At 36.6% G+C, this 19,348-nt stretch overlaps 1 protein-coding gene across 3 annotated transcripts in view; it reads right to left on the reverse strand.

The window, feature by feature from the left end:
- Window positions 1-19,348, reverse strand: part of GABRA3 (gamma-aminobutyric acid type A receptor subunit alpha3) — a 288,046-nt gene that overhangs the window by 171,116 nt on the left and 97,582 nt on the right. For all 3 annotated transcript variants that reach the window (XM_054472831.2, XM_054472832.1, XM_054472830.2), the window contains exon 3: window positions 6,397-6,518. In XM_054472831.2, the coding sequence (XP_054328806.1) occupies window positions 6,397-6,518 (122 nt within the window). The remainder of the gene's footprint in view (window positions 1-6,396; window positions 6,519-19,348) is intronic.

The following is a 19,348-nucleotide window of genomic DNA, read 5'->3' on the forward strand; positions in this document are numbered from 1 at the left end:
CAAACAAAAACATAAAGTCGGGAAAGAACACCCTATTATGTTGTAATTTTTTTTTTTTTTTTAAGACGGAGTCTTGCTCTGTCGCCCAGACTGGAGTGCAGTGATGTGATCTCGGCTCATTGCAACCTCCACCTCCCAGGTTCAAGTAATTCTCCTGCCTCAGCCTCCCAAGTAGCTAGGACGTGCCACCACGCCCGGATAATTTTTGTATTTTTAGTAGAGACGGGGTTTCACCATGTTGGCCAGGCTGGTCTCAAACTCCTGACCTCAGATGATCTGCCCACCTTGGCCTCCCAAAGTGCTGGGATTACAGACGTGAGCCACTGCCCCCAGCCTATGTTGTAATTTTTTTTTTAATGTTATAATGCTTGACAATATGGTCTATTTTCATAAATGTTCCAGTACACTTGAAGAGAATGTGTATTTTGCTGTTGTTGATTGGAATGTTCTATAAATGTCAGTTAGGTCAAGTTGGTTGTTAGCATGCGTCAAGTTTCTGCTTCCTTTACTTATTTTCTGTCTACTTGTTCCATTATCTAATTTGGGCATTGTTGAAATCTCTAACTATATTATAGACTATCTCTTTCTCGTTTCACTTCTCAGTCTGTACTCCTAGTAATATTCTTTGCTCTCATGTCTACTTTTTCTGATATTAAAATAACTACTCCAACCTTCTTTTAATTTGTGTTAGTATGATGCATCTTTTCCTATCATTTTATCTTTAACCCACTTGTGGTTTTATATTTAAAGTGCATTTCTCTCAGGGAGAAATTTGCTCTTTTTAAATCCAATCTGACCACCTCTGCCTTTAAATGTGGGTGTTAGATGATTTATATTTAATGAGATTATCTGTGTAGTTAAGTTTAAATCTACAACCTTGCTATTTGTTTTCTGTTTGTTTTTTCTATTCTTTGTTAGCTTTTCCTCTTTTTCTGCCTTCCTATGGATTGAATATTTTTCTTATTACATTTTTATATCCTTCGTTGCTTTATTAGCTATCATTTTCAAGTTCTATAGCGCACATCCTTATCACAGTTTACCTACAGGTAATATTATCTCACTTTCTGTGTAATATAAAACTGTTCAATGGCATATTTCCACTTCTTTGTGCTTTCATTGACATACATTTTCCTTATACATATATTACAAGCTACACAATACATGGTTATTATTTTTTCTTTAAATATTTACTTATCATTTAGTGAGAATTTTTAAATGAGGAACTATTTTACATTTACCCACAGTTTCCATTTCCACTGCCCTTCCCTTCTTTGTATAGATCCAGATTTCTATCTGGCATCATTTTCCTTGTGCTGACACATTTCTTCCAGTGCAGATCTGCTGGTGATGAATCTTTTTAAGTGTTTATGTGTTTGAAAAACGTGTTTATTTTGCCTTTTGGGGGGAAATTTATTTTCTCTGGTTAAAGAATCCTAGGCTGGCTTTTGTTTTTCTCTCAGTACTTTAAAGATGTTGCTCCACTACCTTGTGACAAAAAGTCTAGTATCCTTCTAAAGTTTTTCATCTGTACATAATGTCTTCTTTTACTCTATTTGCTTTTCAGATTTTCTTTTTATCATTGGTTCTAAGCAATTTTCTCCTTTCTCTTGGTGCAATTTTCTTCATGCTTCTTGTCCTTGGAGTTGTTGACTTTCTTGGTTGGGGAGATTGCAATTTTAATCAAAGTTAGAATTGTTTAATATTTTTATTTCAATACCCTTTGGGGTACAAGTGTTTTTGGTTACACGGATGAATTATATAGTGGTGAATTCTGAGATTTTAGTGTACCCATCACCTGAGTAGTGTACGTTGTACCCAATATGTGCTTTTTTATCCCATATCTCCCTCTCAATCTCCCACTTCTGAGTCTCCAAAGTCCATTTTATCACTCTGCCTTTGTGTAATCATAGCTTTGTTCTCACTTTAAGTGAGAACATATAGTATTTGGTTTTCCATTTCTTAGTTATTTCACTTAGAATAATGGCCTCCAGCTCCATCCACCCAAGTTACTGCAAGGACATTATTCCACTCCTTTTTATGGCCAAGTAGTATTCCACAATGTGTATGTATCACATTTTCTTTTTCCACTCATGGGTTGATGGGCACTTAGGTTGGTTCCATATCTTTGCAATTGTGAATTGGGCTGCAATAAACATATGTGTGCATGTGTCTTCTTTATATAATGACTTCTTTTCCTTTTAATAGATACCAAGTAGTGGGATTACTGGATCAAATGGTAGCTATACTTTTAGTTCTTTAAGGAATCTCCATACTGTTTTCCATAGAGGTTGTACTAATTTACATGCCCACTAGCAGTGTATAAACGTTTCCCTTTCACCATATCCATAACAACATCTATTGACTTTTTTTTTTTTTTTTTTTGAGTCTTGCTCTGTTGCCAGGCTGGAGTGCAGTGGCGTGATCTTGGCTCACTACCATCTCTGCCTCCCGGATTCAAGCCATTCTCCTGCCTCAGCCTCCCAACTAGCTGGGACTACAGGCACACACCACTACCCCCAGCTAATTTTTTTGTATTTTTAGTAGAGACAGGGTTTCACAATGTTGGCCAGGATGGTCTCGATCTCTTGACCTTGTGATCTACCTGCCTCGGCCTCCAAAAGTGCTGGGATTACAGGCATGAGCCACCACGCCCAGCCTGACTTTTATTTTATTTTATTTTATTTTATTTTAGATGGAGTCTCACTCTATTGCCCAGGCTGCAATGCAGTGGTGTGATCTCGGGTCACTGCAACCTCCGTCTCCTGGGTTCAAGCAATTCTCCTGCCTCAGCCTCCCGAGTAGCTGGGACTACAGGCACACCTCACCACGCCTGGCTAATTTTTGTATTTTTAGTAGAGACGGGGCTTCATCATATTAGCCAGTCTGGACTCGAACTCCTGACCTCGTGATCCACCCACCTCAGCCTCTCAAAGTTTTGGGATTATAGGCGTGAGCCACTGCACCCAGCCTTATTGACTTTTTAATAATGGTCATTCTTGCAGGAGGAATGTAGTATCTCACTGTGGTTTTAATTTGCATTTCCCTGATGATTAGTGACGTTGAGCAGTTTTTCATATGTTTCTTAACCATTTATATATATTCTTTTGAGAAATGTCTGTTAATGTCATTTGCCCAAAAAGTCAGAATTTTTTGACCAGTTTTTCTTCAAGTATATTTTCTGCCCCCTTCAGATAATCCCATTACAGTTACATTAGACTACATGAAGCTATACCACAGTGCACTGATTTCCCTTTCATTTTTCAGTCTTTTTTTCTCTCCATGTCTTGTTTTTGCTAATTATTATTGCTATATCCTCAGGCTCATTAGCGTTTCTGTCCTTTTCGGGTTGTAGTTTCTTGTTTCTTTGCATGCTTGGTAATTTTTGACTGGAAATTTTTTTCCAGAAAATTTTCTCAAATATTTTGACTGGAAACTTTTGACTGGAATCATCGTGAATTCCACGTTGTTACATATCAGATTTTTAATGCTATAAATATTTTTGATTTTTGTTCTGAGATAATGTGTTACTTAGAAATAGTTAAATTCTTTGAAGCTTGATTTTAACCTTTGTCATGTGGGACTAGAGCAGCCTTTAGTCTTGGGATAATTTTGCCATGCCACTGAGGCCATATTCTTCTGAGTACCCTACCCCATGTACCAGGTGTTAAAAGTGTTTCCACTAAATAGAGTGATGGAAACTCTGGTTGGTGAAAACACAAGTTATTCCAAACCCTGATGTTTTAACCCACTGTTTCCAGTGGTCTTTTCCTCATCCTTGAGTTGTGAGGTAAGGAGTAGATCCTTGAGTTGTGAGGTAAGGAATACATACTTGAAAACTTGTGAAGCACCCTCTACAGATTTCTGCCTTTCTCTCTCTCTCTCTCTCTCTCTCTGTCTGTCTTTCTCTCCACAACTTTTTGGTCTCCATGCAGCTCTATCTTCTCCTCTGCCTTATGAATTAATAACCTTGGCCTCCCCAATTTCTCAACTTCTTCTCAACTGAAACAGTCCACCAGACGCTATCTGGGTTCCCCTCCCTGCACTGTAGCCTAAAAATTTGCTCCAGGCAGTTAAGGATCAGCAATCACAGAGCTCACCTTGTTTGTTTTCTTTCTTTCAGGTATCAATATCCTGTGCTGCCTTTGTTTGATTTCTATAAAACACTATATATTTGTTCATTTCTTTGTGGTTGTTTAAGATGGGAGAGTAAATCTGGTCCTTATTTTCTTTCTCTTCTTTCCACATTAATTGTTCCAACCCCAAATCCAAAAGAAACAAAACGCAATTGCACCATTCTCCCTCCAGTCTTCGCTATTTTAGAAAACAGCACCACCCAGTCATACAAGCCAGGAACCTAGAAGTTATCCCTTTCTCCTCCTCTTTTTCAAACCCCATAATCTAAGCAGTCACCAAATTCTCTCCATTCACACAGTCATTATTTTCATCCTAGAAAACTGCAATTAATTTGTGACTGGTCTCTCTTCCTTCAATACCGCTCTCCTCTAATCCATTATTTATATAAAAGCAGGTGTTACATAGCCTTAGTCCAAAATCAAAACACAATGAAAAAACTGCAAATATATATGTAACTTTACTTAATGTGTTTATTGTAGTACTATGGGTGTAGTAATTTCAAAATATTTTTGTATATTGTAGGATTAAACAAATGGGTACATGTATCAATTAAAAGTACTTGTTGGACTGCAATTAGTAGTACCAGTGTAAACTCATTGCCATACATGCACACACACATACATATACATATATACAATACATCTGTGTGTGTATATGTGTGAGTGTGTGTGCATTTGCTATTTTCCCAGTTCTATCTACTGAAAAATCCTGGAAGCAATAAGATCCTAGCAGTAATGAGGACACCTAGCAGCCAGAAATTTGATTCTAAATTTAATTTCCCACAAAAGGTACCATTTATTCTTGGAAAAATGACTAATTCTAAGGCTGGATTATGGAAAGTACAAAATAAGTCTGGAATATACTGTCATGCCATATAATAAGAAAGTACTCAAAAAATTAGAGCATATCAAAAGGAAACAGAAACCAAATGGAATAGGCTTCCACTAGGGAATATGGGAAATTATTAGCAAAAATTTTAATCAAAATAGTCTATTGAAATGAATGATATTAATGCACTGTAATCCATCGAATAAAGCAAGAATCCATTCATACTGACATTAGCTAATTAATTAAAGAGAAAGAAAGATTTTTTCTTACAATAGAATGTCATTTAATAAGTGTAGAATAATAATAGCTTTAGAAAATCACCATTTTGCCACCATAATTGTTATTAGTCTCACAAGGATAATCTATAGTTGCTAAGACTATTGGGTGTAAGCTGGAAAAGGCATAAAATAGTGTTAGAACATCTCTCCACAAATTACGTATTAATTATAAACTTTTAAAATAGTAATTTTAGAGTGCAGAAACCTGGTAAATATCTAAATTAACATTACCAGTAATGGAGCAAACAGACTTCAAGTCCCTTCTTGAGTAATGTGCTGATAAAGACATAATTAACTCCTATGGTGTTACTTTGAAAATGAATATGGAAGATCTAATCAATGTCATGAAAGACAAAGAAATGCTGAGTGTAGGCTAAACAGACACAACAATAAATGTAATGCATAATCCTGGATTGAATCCTAAATCAATGAAAATTTCTATAAAGTACATTTTGGGGATAATTGGAAAAATTTGAATATGGACTACAAATTATAAAATAGCATTAGATTACATTTTGTGAATTTATAACAGCCCGTGATATATTATAATATATTTACCTTATTGTGATCATATTGCTGATTATACTAAACTGATGGCCAACTAAGATCTCACATAGCCAGTAGATTATTCCTTTTTGGAGTGTCAGGCTGATACATGCTCAGGGTTTTGAAAACAAAGGCATGTTTCTCAGCTTTTCCTGGACCACACCAGTCACCCAGGCAGGTATTGGTATTCTGTTACTAGAAATGGGCATTGTCTAACCTTGAGGTAGAGATGCTCCTCAACTTATAAGACCACATCCCAATAAACCCATCATAAATTGGAAATGTAGTAAGTCTAAATCCATTGGGCTATGTCCCATAAACTCATCATAAAGACAAAAATCATATGTCAAACCATTGTGAGTCATGGAACATCTGCGTATTACTCCATATGCACCTAGCAAAAACCTAGAATCTTCTGAAGCCAGACCAGAGAAATCACCTACTGAAATGAAGGATTATGACTAAGTTTTAGTGCTCATAGGGAAGAAATTCAGCTTTACACTAATCTCACTGGCCAATAGACTACTGAAGGCACCTTATAACTCTTTTTAGATAACAGTGGCCGAGAAGAAGATCTGAAAAGGACTTCAAAGATCTTAAAAGGACTGACCGCCAAGCCCAGGTCGCAGCCGGTTGTCATAGCCGTCCAGAAGACGATCCAAGATTCTGGTGAAGATAGTGATGTTGTCAGTGCTGTCATCAGGAATATCTGGGGCATGCTTAGGAGACAGCCTAAGGCAATGCAAGGAAAAGAAAAAAAAATAATAGTTCTTAATAGGAAAAAAAATACATGACTAGATATTGTAATTCAAGAAGATTTCAATTAATAGACTGGGCCAATTACATAGACCTATATCTTATCCAAAATAGCAATCACTACATATTTGTGGTTAATACTTGAACTCTTACTCTAGCATTGGTATGAGCTTTGCCAGGCATATATCCTGGCCCCAACCCAGCAGTAAAGAGACACAAGTAGAAATTCTGGACAAAATGTCACTGAGAACATTTCCCGGCATACAGTTGGTTCATCAAATTGTGTTGCATGATTAAACAGGCATCAAAATAAAGAAGGGAAATGTTACTGAGAACTTACCTCACTTCTAGCCCAGAGAAATTTAAGTTCACAGAAAAACAGGGTTAGACAGATCCTTAAATTGTATATAGTCTACTTCTACCCTCATCCTCTGGGGATAGGGAAACCTATTTGCTGAATATCAAGAACATACACTGGAAAAAAGATAGTCCCTTCAATAAATGGTGCTGGGAAAACTGGATATCCATATGCAGAAGAATGAAACTAGACCCCTATCTCTTGCAATACACAAAAATCACATCAAAATGGATTAAAAGACTGAAATCTAAGACTTCACACTATAAGACTACTACAAGAAAACTTTGGGGAACATCTCCAGGACATCAGTCTGGGCAAAAATTTCTTGAGCAATACCCTACAAGCACAGGCAACCAAAGCAAAAATCGACAAATGGGATCACATCAAATTACAAAGCTTCTTCACAGCAAAGGAAGCAATCAACAAAGTGAAGGGACAACCTACAGAATGGGATAAAATATTTGCAAACTATCCATCTGACAAAGAATTAATAACCAGAATAGATAAAGAGCTCAAACAACTCTGTAGGAAAAAGTATAATAATCCAATTAAAAATGGGCAGAATATTTGAATAGACATTTCTCAAAAGAAGACATACAAATGACAAACAGGCATATGAAAAGGTGCTTAATATCACTGATCATCAGAGAAATGCAAATCACAACTACAATAACATATCATCTCACCCCAGATAAAATGGCTTACATCCAAAAGACAGGAAATAACAAATGCTGACGAGAATGTAGAGGAAAGGGAACCCTCGTACACTGTTGGTGGGGATGTAAATTAGTACAACTACTATGGAGAAGAGTTTGGTGGTTCCTCAAAATATTAAAAATAGAGCTACCATATGATCCAGCAATCCCACTGCTGGGTATATACCCCAAAGAAAGGAAATCAGTATATCAAAGAGATATCCGCACCCCCATGTTTGTCACAGGACTGTTCACAATCGGTAAGATTTGGAAGCAACCTAAATATCCATAATAGATGATTGGATAAAGAAAATGTGATACATGTACACAATGGAGTACTATTCAGTCATAAAAATAATGAGATCCTGTCATTTGCAAAACATGGATGAAACTGGAGATCATTATGCTAAGTGAAATAAGCCAGGCACAAAAAGACAAAAATTGCATGTTGTCATTTATTTATGGGAGCTAAAAATTAAAACAATTGAACTCATGGAGATAGAGAGTAGAAGCATTGTTACTAGAGGTTGGGAAGGATAGTGGAGTGGTTGAGGGAAAGTGGGGATGGTTAATGTGTATAAAACAATAAAAAGAATGAAACCTAGTATTTGATAGCACAAAGGGTGACATCAGTAGTAATAATTTAATTGTACATTTTAAATAAATGTTTGAGGGGATGGATACCACATTCTCCATGATGTGATTATTTCATATTGCATGCCTGTATCAAAACATCTCATGCACCCCATAAATATATATACCTATGATGTACCCACAAAAATGAAAAATTAAACAATTCTTTAAAATCCTGAATATAAGGCCAATACACTGTGCTTTCTTTCTGAAATACTAGCTTCCACAAGAATGCATTTCCATTTCCTCCTGGTGACTGTTGATATCTTAGCATCATTCTTCATCAAAAAGTTGAAAACTTTTAAGTCAAAAAGCAATGCTAGTTTGTGACCAGTCTGGACAATATGGCGAAATCCTGCCTCTACAAAAACACAAAAATTAGCTAGGCATGGTGGCACACCTGTAGTCCCATTTACTGGGGAGGCTGAGGTTGGAGGATTACTTAAGCCTGGGAAGTGGAGGTTGCAGTGAGCTGAGATCATGCTACTGCACTCCAGCCTGGGCAACAGAGCAAGACCCTGTCTAAAATAAATAAATAAATAAATAAAAATCAATGCAAAATATCACCCCCAAATTATTTTCAATATATTGTTCTATGGTTTTATTCTTTATTACTGATTTTTTTTCTCCTAATGTGCACTAAATTATTGTGTGGGGAAGCAGATTTAATCTGCAACCTAAATAGAACTCTTTCTTATTCAGTAAGTAAACTGCAACGAGATCCTATAGTTTGAATTCAAAGGTAGTTTGGGGATAAAAGGAATCATGGCATGTCAGAATTATGGAGAACCTTAGATATTGTATAATTCTCTCCCTTCATTTTACACATGAGACACCTAAGACACCAACACCAAAGAGAGAAATGAATTGCTTGATGCTATATGTTTATCAAGTTAATGAGAGCGACACTAAAACATGTCCATTGCACCTCATATTTGCCACTACTGGTTAGATAAAATATGATAATAATAATAATTCATCATTGAAAAATGAAAATGACGTTACTAATACACTATCTCAAGGTTATGCAAGTTTAGTCATTTTCCTAGCCCTAAAGATGGATCAGTGGTAAATTCAAAGGACCAGAATCAAATGACTAGAATTTGGTTCTGTCTCTGCCACTAACTGACTGTGAGACCTTCAGGCATACCTCCAGGATATTGTGAGTTTGGTTCCAGGCCACTGCAATAAAGCAAATATCACAATTAAGTGAGTCACAAATATTTTGGTTTCCCGTGCATATAAAAGTTACGTTTATACTGTACAGCACTCTATTAAGTGTTCAATAGCATTATGTCTAAAAATCAATTTACATACCTTAATTAAAAACACTTTATTGCTAAAAAATGCTAAGAATCATCTGAGGCTTCAACAAGTCATAATCTTCTTGCTGATAGAAGGTTTTGCCTCAGTGTGGACGGCTGCTGACCAGTCAGGGTGGTGGTTGCTAAAGGTTGGGGCAGCTGTGGCAATTTCTTAAAATAAGACAACAATGAAGTTTGTCTCATCAATTGACTCTTCTTTTCACAAAAGATTTATCTTCAGCATGTGATGCTGTTTGGTCGCATTTGACCCACAGTAGAACTTCTTTCAAAATTGGAGCCAATCCTCTTAAACCCTGACACTGCTTTATCAACTAAGTTTATGTAATATTCTAAATCCTTTGTCGTCATTTCAACAATATTCACAGCATCTTCACTAGGAGTAGATTCCATATCAAGAAATCACTCTCATTGCTCGTCTGTAAGAAGCAACTCATCCCTTCAAGTTTTTTCATGAGATTGCAGCAATTCAGTCAAAACTTTGGGCTCTACTTCTAATTATAGTTTTCTTGCTATTTCCACCACATCTGCAGTTACTTCCTCAAACCCCTCAAAGTCACCCATGAGGATTGCAACCAACTTCTTCCACACTCCTGTTAATGTTTATATTTTGACCTGCTCCCCTGAATCATGAATGCTCTTAGTGATATCCAGAAAGGTGAATCATTTCCAGAAGGTTTTCAATGGGCTTTTCTTGGATCCATCATAGGAATCACTATCTATGGAAGCTATAACCTTATGAAATGTATCTCTTAAATAATAAAACTTGAAAGTCAAAATTTCTTCTTGATCAATGGGCTGAAGAACGGACATTGTATTGTAAGCATGAAGACAACAGTCATCTTGCACATCTCCATCAAAGCTCTTGGGTGACCAGGTGCATTGTCATTGAAAAATAATATTTCAAAAGGAGTATTTTTTCCTGGGAAGTAGACTGCAACTGTGTGCTTAAAATATTCAGTAAACCATGCTATAAACAGATGTGCTGTCATTCAGGCTTTGTTATTTCATCTACAGAGCATAGAGAGAGTGGATTTAGCATAATTCTTAAGGGTCCTAGGATTTTCCCAATAGTAAATGAACAATGGGTTTCAGCTTAAAGTTACCAGCTGCATTTGCCCCTGACAAAAGAGTCAGCCACTGCTTTGAAGCTTCAAAGTCAGGCATTTACTTCTTCTCTCTAGCTATTAAAGTCCTGAAAGACATCTTCTTCCAATAGAAGGATGTTTCATCTACCAAAATCTGTTTTTCATGTAGCCACCTTTATCAATTATCATAGCTAGATCTTCTGGAGAACTTGCTGCAGCTCCTCCATCAGCACTTGTGTTTCACCTTGCACTTTTATATTATGGAAATGGCTTCTTTCCTTAAACCTCATGAACCAACCTCCACTAGCTTCAAACTTTTTCTGCAGCTTCTTTATCTCTCCCAGTCTTCACAGAACTGAAGACAGTTATAGCATTGCTTTGAATTAGGCTTTGCTTGAAGAGAATGTTGTGTCTGGCTTTATCTTCTATCCACTAAAACTTTCTCCATATTTGCAATAAGGCTGTTTCACTTTCTTATCATTTATGTGCTCACTGGAGTAACATTTTTAATTTCCTTCAAAAACCTTTCGTTCGCATTGACAACTTGGCTAACTGCTTGCCACAAGAGGCCTAGCTTTTAGAGTATCTCAGCTTTTGTCATGCCTTCCTTACTAAGCTTAATCATTTCTAGCTTTTGATTTAAAGTGAGAGCCATGTAAGTTTTTATTTCACTTGAACACTTAGAGGCTATGTAGGGCTACTAATTGGCCTATTTTCAATATTGTTGTATCTCAGGGAGAAGGAAGGCCTAAGGAGGGGGAGAGAGGCAGGGGAATGGCCCTTCAGTGGAATAATCAGTCAGAGCAAACACAATATTTACCAATTAAGTCCACTGTCTTACATGAGTGGAATTCATGGTGCCCCAAAACAATTAAAATAATAACATCAAAGATCACCGATCACAGATCACCATAACAGATATAATATTCAAGACTTTGAAAATTTGGAAGAATGACCAAAATGCGGCACAGAGACATACAGTGAGCACATGCTGTTGGAAAAATGGCACCAATAGACTCACTCAACACAGGGTTGCCACAAACATTCAATTTGTAAAAAACATGCTATCCACAAGCACAATAAAGTGAAGCACAGTCAAATGAGGTATGCCCGTACTTCCATATATGTAAAATGGGGATAACAATAACCTACATTAGAAAACTTTTGAAATAAATAAGTAAATAAGATAATAAATACAAAATTGTTCTATAAATGAAGGTTGTTCATTAACTTCTCCCCAAACTCCTGAAAATGCAATGAAAAACCTTTAAAATACATTATCTTTTAGGCTATAGGAGAAAGTCAAGATCACTGACCATCTAGAGCATCCTCAATGAAGTTGTCAAACTAATGCTGTCACTGCCGACATCCTTCATTGAGGATCCTGGTGTGTTTACGTTAAGGGAAAGCAGGAGAGGCACAAATGTGGAGTTGCTGACACAGTTCATACAACATCCCAAAGAGGAAAGATATTTATTTCATTAAAAGGATGGCATTTTTCCTAAACCACATATTTCCTAGGAGAGAGCAGATTTTTTTAAATAATAAAAATACGGAATTACTGAGCAGATTATGTCTCTGCATCGCTCACAAACCTTTTATAACTCTTCATAGCTAACCAAATAAAATTCCAATGCCTAAGCCTGACATTCGTGGCCTTCTGCAATCTGTTCCTGATATACTTTTACAGTTGCAAATTCTACTACTTCTCTTTCTGACCACCAATCACAGGCAAATCAGGTTACTCACCATTTCCAAATATTCCTCATGTTTTCGTTTTTCAAGTCCAGTCTTTCCTATAAGTGGAAATGTTCAACTAAAGATTCAGCACTAAGGATGCCAGTTATATACTAGGCAGGAAATGAGAAACACCTAGAATTCAATAGCCCACTTTCTCTTTACAGAAGCTGCTTAAAGAAAAAAAAAAAAGAAGAAGAACTAACCTGATTTTGGCTAGAATATGCCAAATCCATCTGAAAAAGACAGTTGTTCTTTTCTGAAATAGCTTATATGGACTGGTAATAAAACTACAGAGGTACTGACTTGAGACACACCTGCCCACTTGGTAAAATAAAGACCAAGTCCTTCATGCCTTCTTAGTAACTAAAAGCCACTGCTTCACAAAAAAAGAGAAATACTTAATTGTATATGTTGTGAATGATAAAATAAGCTAGTAGACCTTAAAGATATGATTCCATGTGACCATAAGCAGACATATCGCAACTTAAAATGTGTCATGAACCAAAGTTTGCAAAGAAGCAGGGGTACATTCTTCCTTTGAAACAATGCCATAAAGGATAGCTAGTTTTCTAGACAAGAGTAAGCAATACTGTTTCTCATAGTTAATCTGAATGACTGTAACCATAGTGCCAATGCATGAGCACTATTTCGGCAACATTTCTGGTTAAGCAGGTATTAATAGGCCAACCTGAGAACCATTTATAACACTGTTTATGTGAAAAGATATTTTTTGATACAAAAGAAGAGAAAACTAAAGTAGGAAAAATATTATCTCCCCTACTATTATTTGTTCTTTACCCCCACACCCACAGCCATGATCAAAGCAATGAGCTGGCCACCAGCTCAAAGACTTTGAATTAATCCTGATGATTGATATCCTTACAATGGAGAGTCCTGACAGTCATCACCCTCAGCAAGTGATAAAATTCAGTATCAGCCATACTGAGACAACCTTGCCTCCTGACATAATGCAACAGGAAGCCACAACATCACCTACAAAGTATCATTGATTGTGGCCTCACATGTCCATCTCTGTTCTGTGTTACAAATTCTCTACTTCCACCTCAAAAGGGAAAATGGTAGGACAAAATTATATTCCTTATTTCTCCAGGTCCTATTAGAAAAATGCACTTGCCCCATCTTAACATGGTCTACCCAGCTATGTGGCTGAGATATTAAGAATTCAGTGGTTGAGAGATTACTATATGTAAGTAAATGTTCGTGTATGTAAAAGAAATTGACATGTGCCTCATTCTTACTTAAAAGTAACCAAACTCAGGAAAAGCATTACATCATAATGATTAATAGCACGGACTCTGGAGCCAAACTTTTTGGGTTTCAATCCTAACTCTTCTATTTTCTAGCTGTGTGAGCTTTGGCAAGTTACCTGACCTCTCTCTGTCTCCATATTTTATCTGCAAAGGAATAATAACATCACTTAGCTGTCAGGTCTGTTATAAGGATTATATTAATCAACATATATTAATAACTTAGAATAGAGCTTGGTATATAGGACTCTATGAATATAAAGTTTAAACTAACATAATGGAATAAGTAAGACTAAGGAATCGAATTTCAAAAAAAATAGCTTAATTAGATAACAAGGGAGAGTGTCCAGTTTGAAGCAATGTCTGGAAAACCATATTATGCCAAGAGAATATTTGAAAGGAATGAGAGTTAGCCTGCAGACAAGAAAGCACGGAGTATATCTGAAAGCCACCATGTGGAAAAAGAAGCAAATGCTGCAAATGTTACAGGGCCCTATAACTAGGAGGTGTCTGAAGAAGGTGGACTTCAGCTCAATATAGGAAGCACTTTCTAACACCTGGAGCTATGCCCTGTGGTACTAATGCAGCTTATCACTGCAGAGATTCAAACTGGTAGGTGAATCATCAACAGTAAAGCAGGAGGGAGTCTTTCCCAGGATAGGAGCCTAGGAACTGACAGCCTCTCAGGTTCCAAGTCTGGTTCTGAAATTTTAAGATTTAATGATCAAATGCTAAGAGTATTGATGCATTGATTCTTTAATAGAAATTACATGTAAATGGAAGGGTTTGGACTTTTCATACCTATATTCCAAGTAAAAGTAAGTACATGCATGGCCACAGGTGACAGTTTATTCCGAGATTAAGAGAACTGAGAAAATCATTTTCAAGATGAATACAGATGCTTACAAGCACTGACACCTTTAGATAGTAGAGCCAAGTCAGGCTGTAGATATGACAAGGAGACAAGCAACTCCCCAGCCGTCTCCTCTTCAGTTCACTGCATCGGCTGTCACCATGGCCACCACCATATAACGCTGATGCAGAAGATGTGTTAATATAGTGTCATATTCCTCCCAAATCATAGTCCCTACTCTATTAGTAGTGTGGAAATATGCGGCCTTGTGTGCAGCATATTTCGTTTGCCTTTTCACTATTCTCCACCCCGTTCTCCTTTCTAGAAGGCTAATTTTTATACACTACATTATAGGCGCCATTGGCCTCTTGCTTCAACTTGAGTTTGGCCACCTTGGCTGAAGATCAGAGGAAGACAAAAAGACTGGGCATGTAATTCCCTGGCTCTGTCCCTGTGAAATCTTCTCAGGCTGGCTGTTCCCTCCACCAAAAATCTGCACCTCTTAAGAAAGCTTGATTTACATGATATGTGTGTTGTTCACCTTAGGTTCTTACTCTATTCCTTGTGGTTTCCCTCCACTTAGATCATAACTTTATGATTAGTCTCTGCAAATATATCCTCCTCAAATAATTGAAATGTCCCATCTGTATTCTCCGGGATCCTGACAAATTCAACAAATGGCAGTCAGACCTGACATTTGCTGCTTAGGCACTTACGTGTTGACCCATTATGAAAATTGCTGATATTTGACCATTCTGACCCAGCAAAATGTCAGTTTCAAAATGGTTCAACTTGACATTGTTCACATACATAATTCCATTTGCTAATGGTCAAAATACTTGACCAGGAACCAGGAGTATAGGAAATTCATTTATTATATGAAGTTGAAATTATTCTCTGTAGCTTTTTATCAAAAATGCAGGACTAGGAATCAGAAACTGGTGCTCTAGACCTGGGTCTATTATTAACTCGTTGTAAGAAAGTCAATTTTCCTTTCTGAGCCTTAGTTTCTTCAGGTACAAATTAAAAAATCAGATTATATGCTCTCTACAGGTTTTTTCATGGGTGCTGTTCTAAAGTTCCAGAATCCCAAATCCCAAACTTACTGTTAGTTTCTTAAAAACAGGAACTGTGTCCCCAAAGATTCCTTACACCAGAATCATCTGGGGCATTTTAGGCACTATTCCCAGAGCTACCAAATCATAATCTTCAAATGCGGAGCCTGCTTTCTTGCTTACAAATACTGAATGTTGAGAACTATTACATCTAGCACATGAGTTATACAAAGTACTGGTCGATAAACCACTGTTGATTGTTAAAATGGCTGTGGTGGCCAATGTAGGTGGTTTCATTGAATAAATCACTAAAGTTGGATAAGATAATGCAGTAATGGATTTTTTTCAATACACAAAAACATAATTAAGAAAGTATGGAAATAATCAAAAAGAAGCAGCGCTCTTAAGTACCACAACTATCAGCAAAAACTCTGTATTTTAAAATTATATTGGATCCTTTATTTATGGCAAATACAACCTTAATATTTGTGCTTTTTATTATTAACCAAGTCTAATTTTGTCATAATTTTTTTCTTACAGCTTTATTTTAGGTTTGCGGATACATGTGCAGGTTTGTTATGTAGGTAAATTATGTATCATGAGGGTTGGCGTACAGATATTTCGTCACCCAGGTAATAAGCATAGTACCCAACAGGTAATTTTCCTATACTCACCCTCCTTCCACACTCTACCCTCAAGTAGGCCCTGGTGTTTATTGTTCCCTTCTTTGTTTCCATGTGTACTCAATGTTCAGCTCCCACTTATAAGTGAGAACACATAGTATTTGGTTTATTGTTCCTGTGTTAGTTTGCTCAGGATAATAGCCTCCAGCTGCATCCATGTTGCTGCAAATGAAATGATCTCGTTCTTTTTTATGACTGCATAGTATTCCATGGTGTATATGTACCACATTTCTTTTATCTAATCCACTTTAATGAGCATTTAGGTTGATTCCATGTCTTTCCTATTATGAAGAGTGCTGCAATGAACATATGCATGCGTCTTTATGATAGAATGGGTTATATTCCTTTGGATATATATCCAATAATGGGATTCCTAGGTCAAATAGTAATTCCATTTTAAGTTCTTTGAGAAATCACTGAACTACTTTCCACAATGGCTGAACTAATTTACATTCCCACCAGCAGTGCATGAGATAGTTGTAGGTGTGCAGCATTATTTCTGAGCTCTGTATTCTGTTCTCTGCAACCTGACCAGCAGCTGTTATAATTTGACTTTTTAATAATAGCCATTCGGACTGATATGAGATGGTATCTCATTGTGGTTTTGATTTGCATTTCTCTAATCATCAGTGATGTTCAGCATTTTTTCATGTGCTTGTTTGCCACAAAAAAAATGTCTTCTTTTGAGGAGTGTCTGTTCATGTCTGTTGCCTATTTTTTAATTGGGTTGTTTTTTGCTTGTGAATTTGTTTAAGTTCCTTATAGATGCTGGATATTAGACCTTTGTTGGATGCATACCTTACAAATATTTTCTTCCATTCTGTAGATTGTCTGTTTACTCCCTTGATAGTTTCTTTTGCTATGCAGAAGCTCTTTCATTTTATTAGGTCCCATTTGTCAATTTTTGGTTTTGTTGCAATTGCTTTTCATGTCTTCATCATGAAATCTTTGCCAGGTCCTATGTCTAGAATGTCATTTTCTAGATTATCTTCCAGGGTTTTTGTAGTTTTAGGTTTGACATGTAAGTCTTTAATCCACCTTCCCAGCACCATTTATTGAATAGGGATTTCTTTCCCCATTGCTTGTTTTTGTCAATGCTGTGAAAGATCAGATGTTTGTAGGTCTGTGGCATTATTTATGGGCTCTCTATTCGGTTCTCTTGGTCTATGTGTCTATTTCTGTACCGGTACCATGCTGTTTTGGTTACTACAGCCCCATAGTATAGTTTGAAGTCAGGTAGTGTGATGTCTCTAGCTTTGTTCTTTTTGCTTAGGATTACTTTGGCTATTTGGGCTCTTTTGGGGTTCCGTATACATTTTAAAATAGTTTTTTTCTAGTTCAGTAAAGAATGTCATTGGTAGGTTGAAAGAATAGCATTGAATCTGTAAATTGCTTTTGGAAGTATGGCCATTTTAACAATATTGATTCTTCCTATCCATGCGCATGGAATTTTTTTCATTTGTTTGTGTCATCTCTGATTTCTTTGAGCAGTGTGTTGTAATGCTTATTGTAGAGCTCTTTCACCACCCTGGTTACCTGTATTCACAGGTATTTTACTCTTTTATGGCTATCGTGAATGGGATTGTGTTTTTGATTTGGCTCTCAGCTTGGATGTTGTTGGTGTATGATGCTACTGATTTTTGTACATTAATTTTGTATCCTGAAACTTTGCTGAAGTTTTAAAATCAGATCAAGGAGCTTTTGGGCAGAGACTTTTCTGGGTATAGAATCATATTGTCTGCTAACAGAGAGAGTTAGACTCCCTATCTTCTGATCGGTATGCCTTTTATATCTTTCTCTTGCCTGATTGCTCTGGCTAGGACTTCAGTACCATGTTGAATAGGAGTAGTGAGAGAGGGCATCCATGTCTTGTTCTGCCTTTCAAGGGGAATGCTTCCAGCTTTTGCCCATTCAGTATGCTGTTGGCTATGGGTTTTTTCATAGATAGTCATTATTTTGAAGTATGTTCCTTCAATGCCTAGTTTGGGTGGTGGCTTATACGTGTAGTCCTTCGTTTTAATGAAATAATGTTGATTTTTTCAAAACCCTTTTATACATCTACTGAAATAATTATGTGTGTTTTTGTTTTTAGTTCTACTTATGTGGTGAATCACATTTATTAATTTGCATATGTTGAACCAACCTTGCATCCCAGGCATAAAGTCTACTTGATCATGGTGGATTCAATTTTTGATATACTACTGGATTTGGTTTGCTACATTTTATTGAGGATTTTTGCATCTACGTTCCTCAAGGATATTGGCCAAAACTTTTCTTTTTTGTTGTGTCTCTACCAGGTTTTGGTATCAGGATGATGCTGGTCTCATAGAACGAGTTAGGGAGGAGTCCCTCCTCCTCAATTATTTGGAATAGTTGCAGTAGGAATGGTACCAGTTCCTCTTTATACCTCTGGTAGAATTTGGCTGTGAATTAATTTGTTCCTAGACTTTTTCTGACTGGTAGGCTTTTTTTTACTGATTCAATTTTGGAACTTGTTATTGGTCTGTTCAGGGATTCAATTTCTTCCTGGTTCAGTCTTAGGAAGTTGCATGTTTCCAGGAATTTATCCATTTCTTCTAGGTTTTCTAGTTTGTATGCATAGAGATGTTCATAGTAGTCTCTGAGGGTTTTCTGTATTTCTCTGGGGTCAGCAATAACATGCTCTTTGTTATTTCTGATTGTGTTTATTTGGATCTTCTCTTTTTTTCTTTATTAGAATAACTAGTGGTCTATCCATCTTATTCATTCTTTCAAAGAATACACTCCTGGACTTAATCTTTTGTATGTTTTTTTGCATCTCAATTTCCTTCAGTTCAGCTCTGATTTTTGTTATTTCTTGTCTTTTGCTAGCTTTGGGGTTGGTTTCCTCTTGGTTCTCTAGTTCCTCTAGGTGTGACATTAGGTTGTTAATTTGAGATCTGTGTAACTTTTTGACTTGGGCATTTAGTGCTATAAACTTTCCTCTTAACACTCTTTAGCCATGTCCCAGAGATTCTGGTATTTGTATCTTTGTTCTCATTACTTTCAAGAAATTTCTTTATCTCTGCCTTAATTTCATTATTTACCCAAAAGACATGCAGGAGAATACAACCTTAATATTTGGGCCATGCT

The sequence above is a fragment of the Pongo pygmaeus genome, chromosome X (genome assembly GCF_028885625.2).
Source record: "Pongo pygmaeus isolate AG05252 chromosome X, NHGRI_mPonPyg2-v2.0_pri, whole genome shotgun sequence".
NCBI classification, from domain to species: domain Eukaryota; kingdom Metazoa; phylum Chordata; class Mammalia; order Primates; family Hominidae; genus Pongo; species Pongo pygmaeus.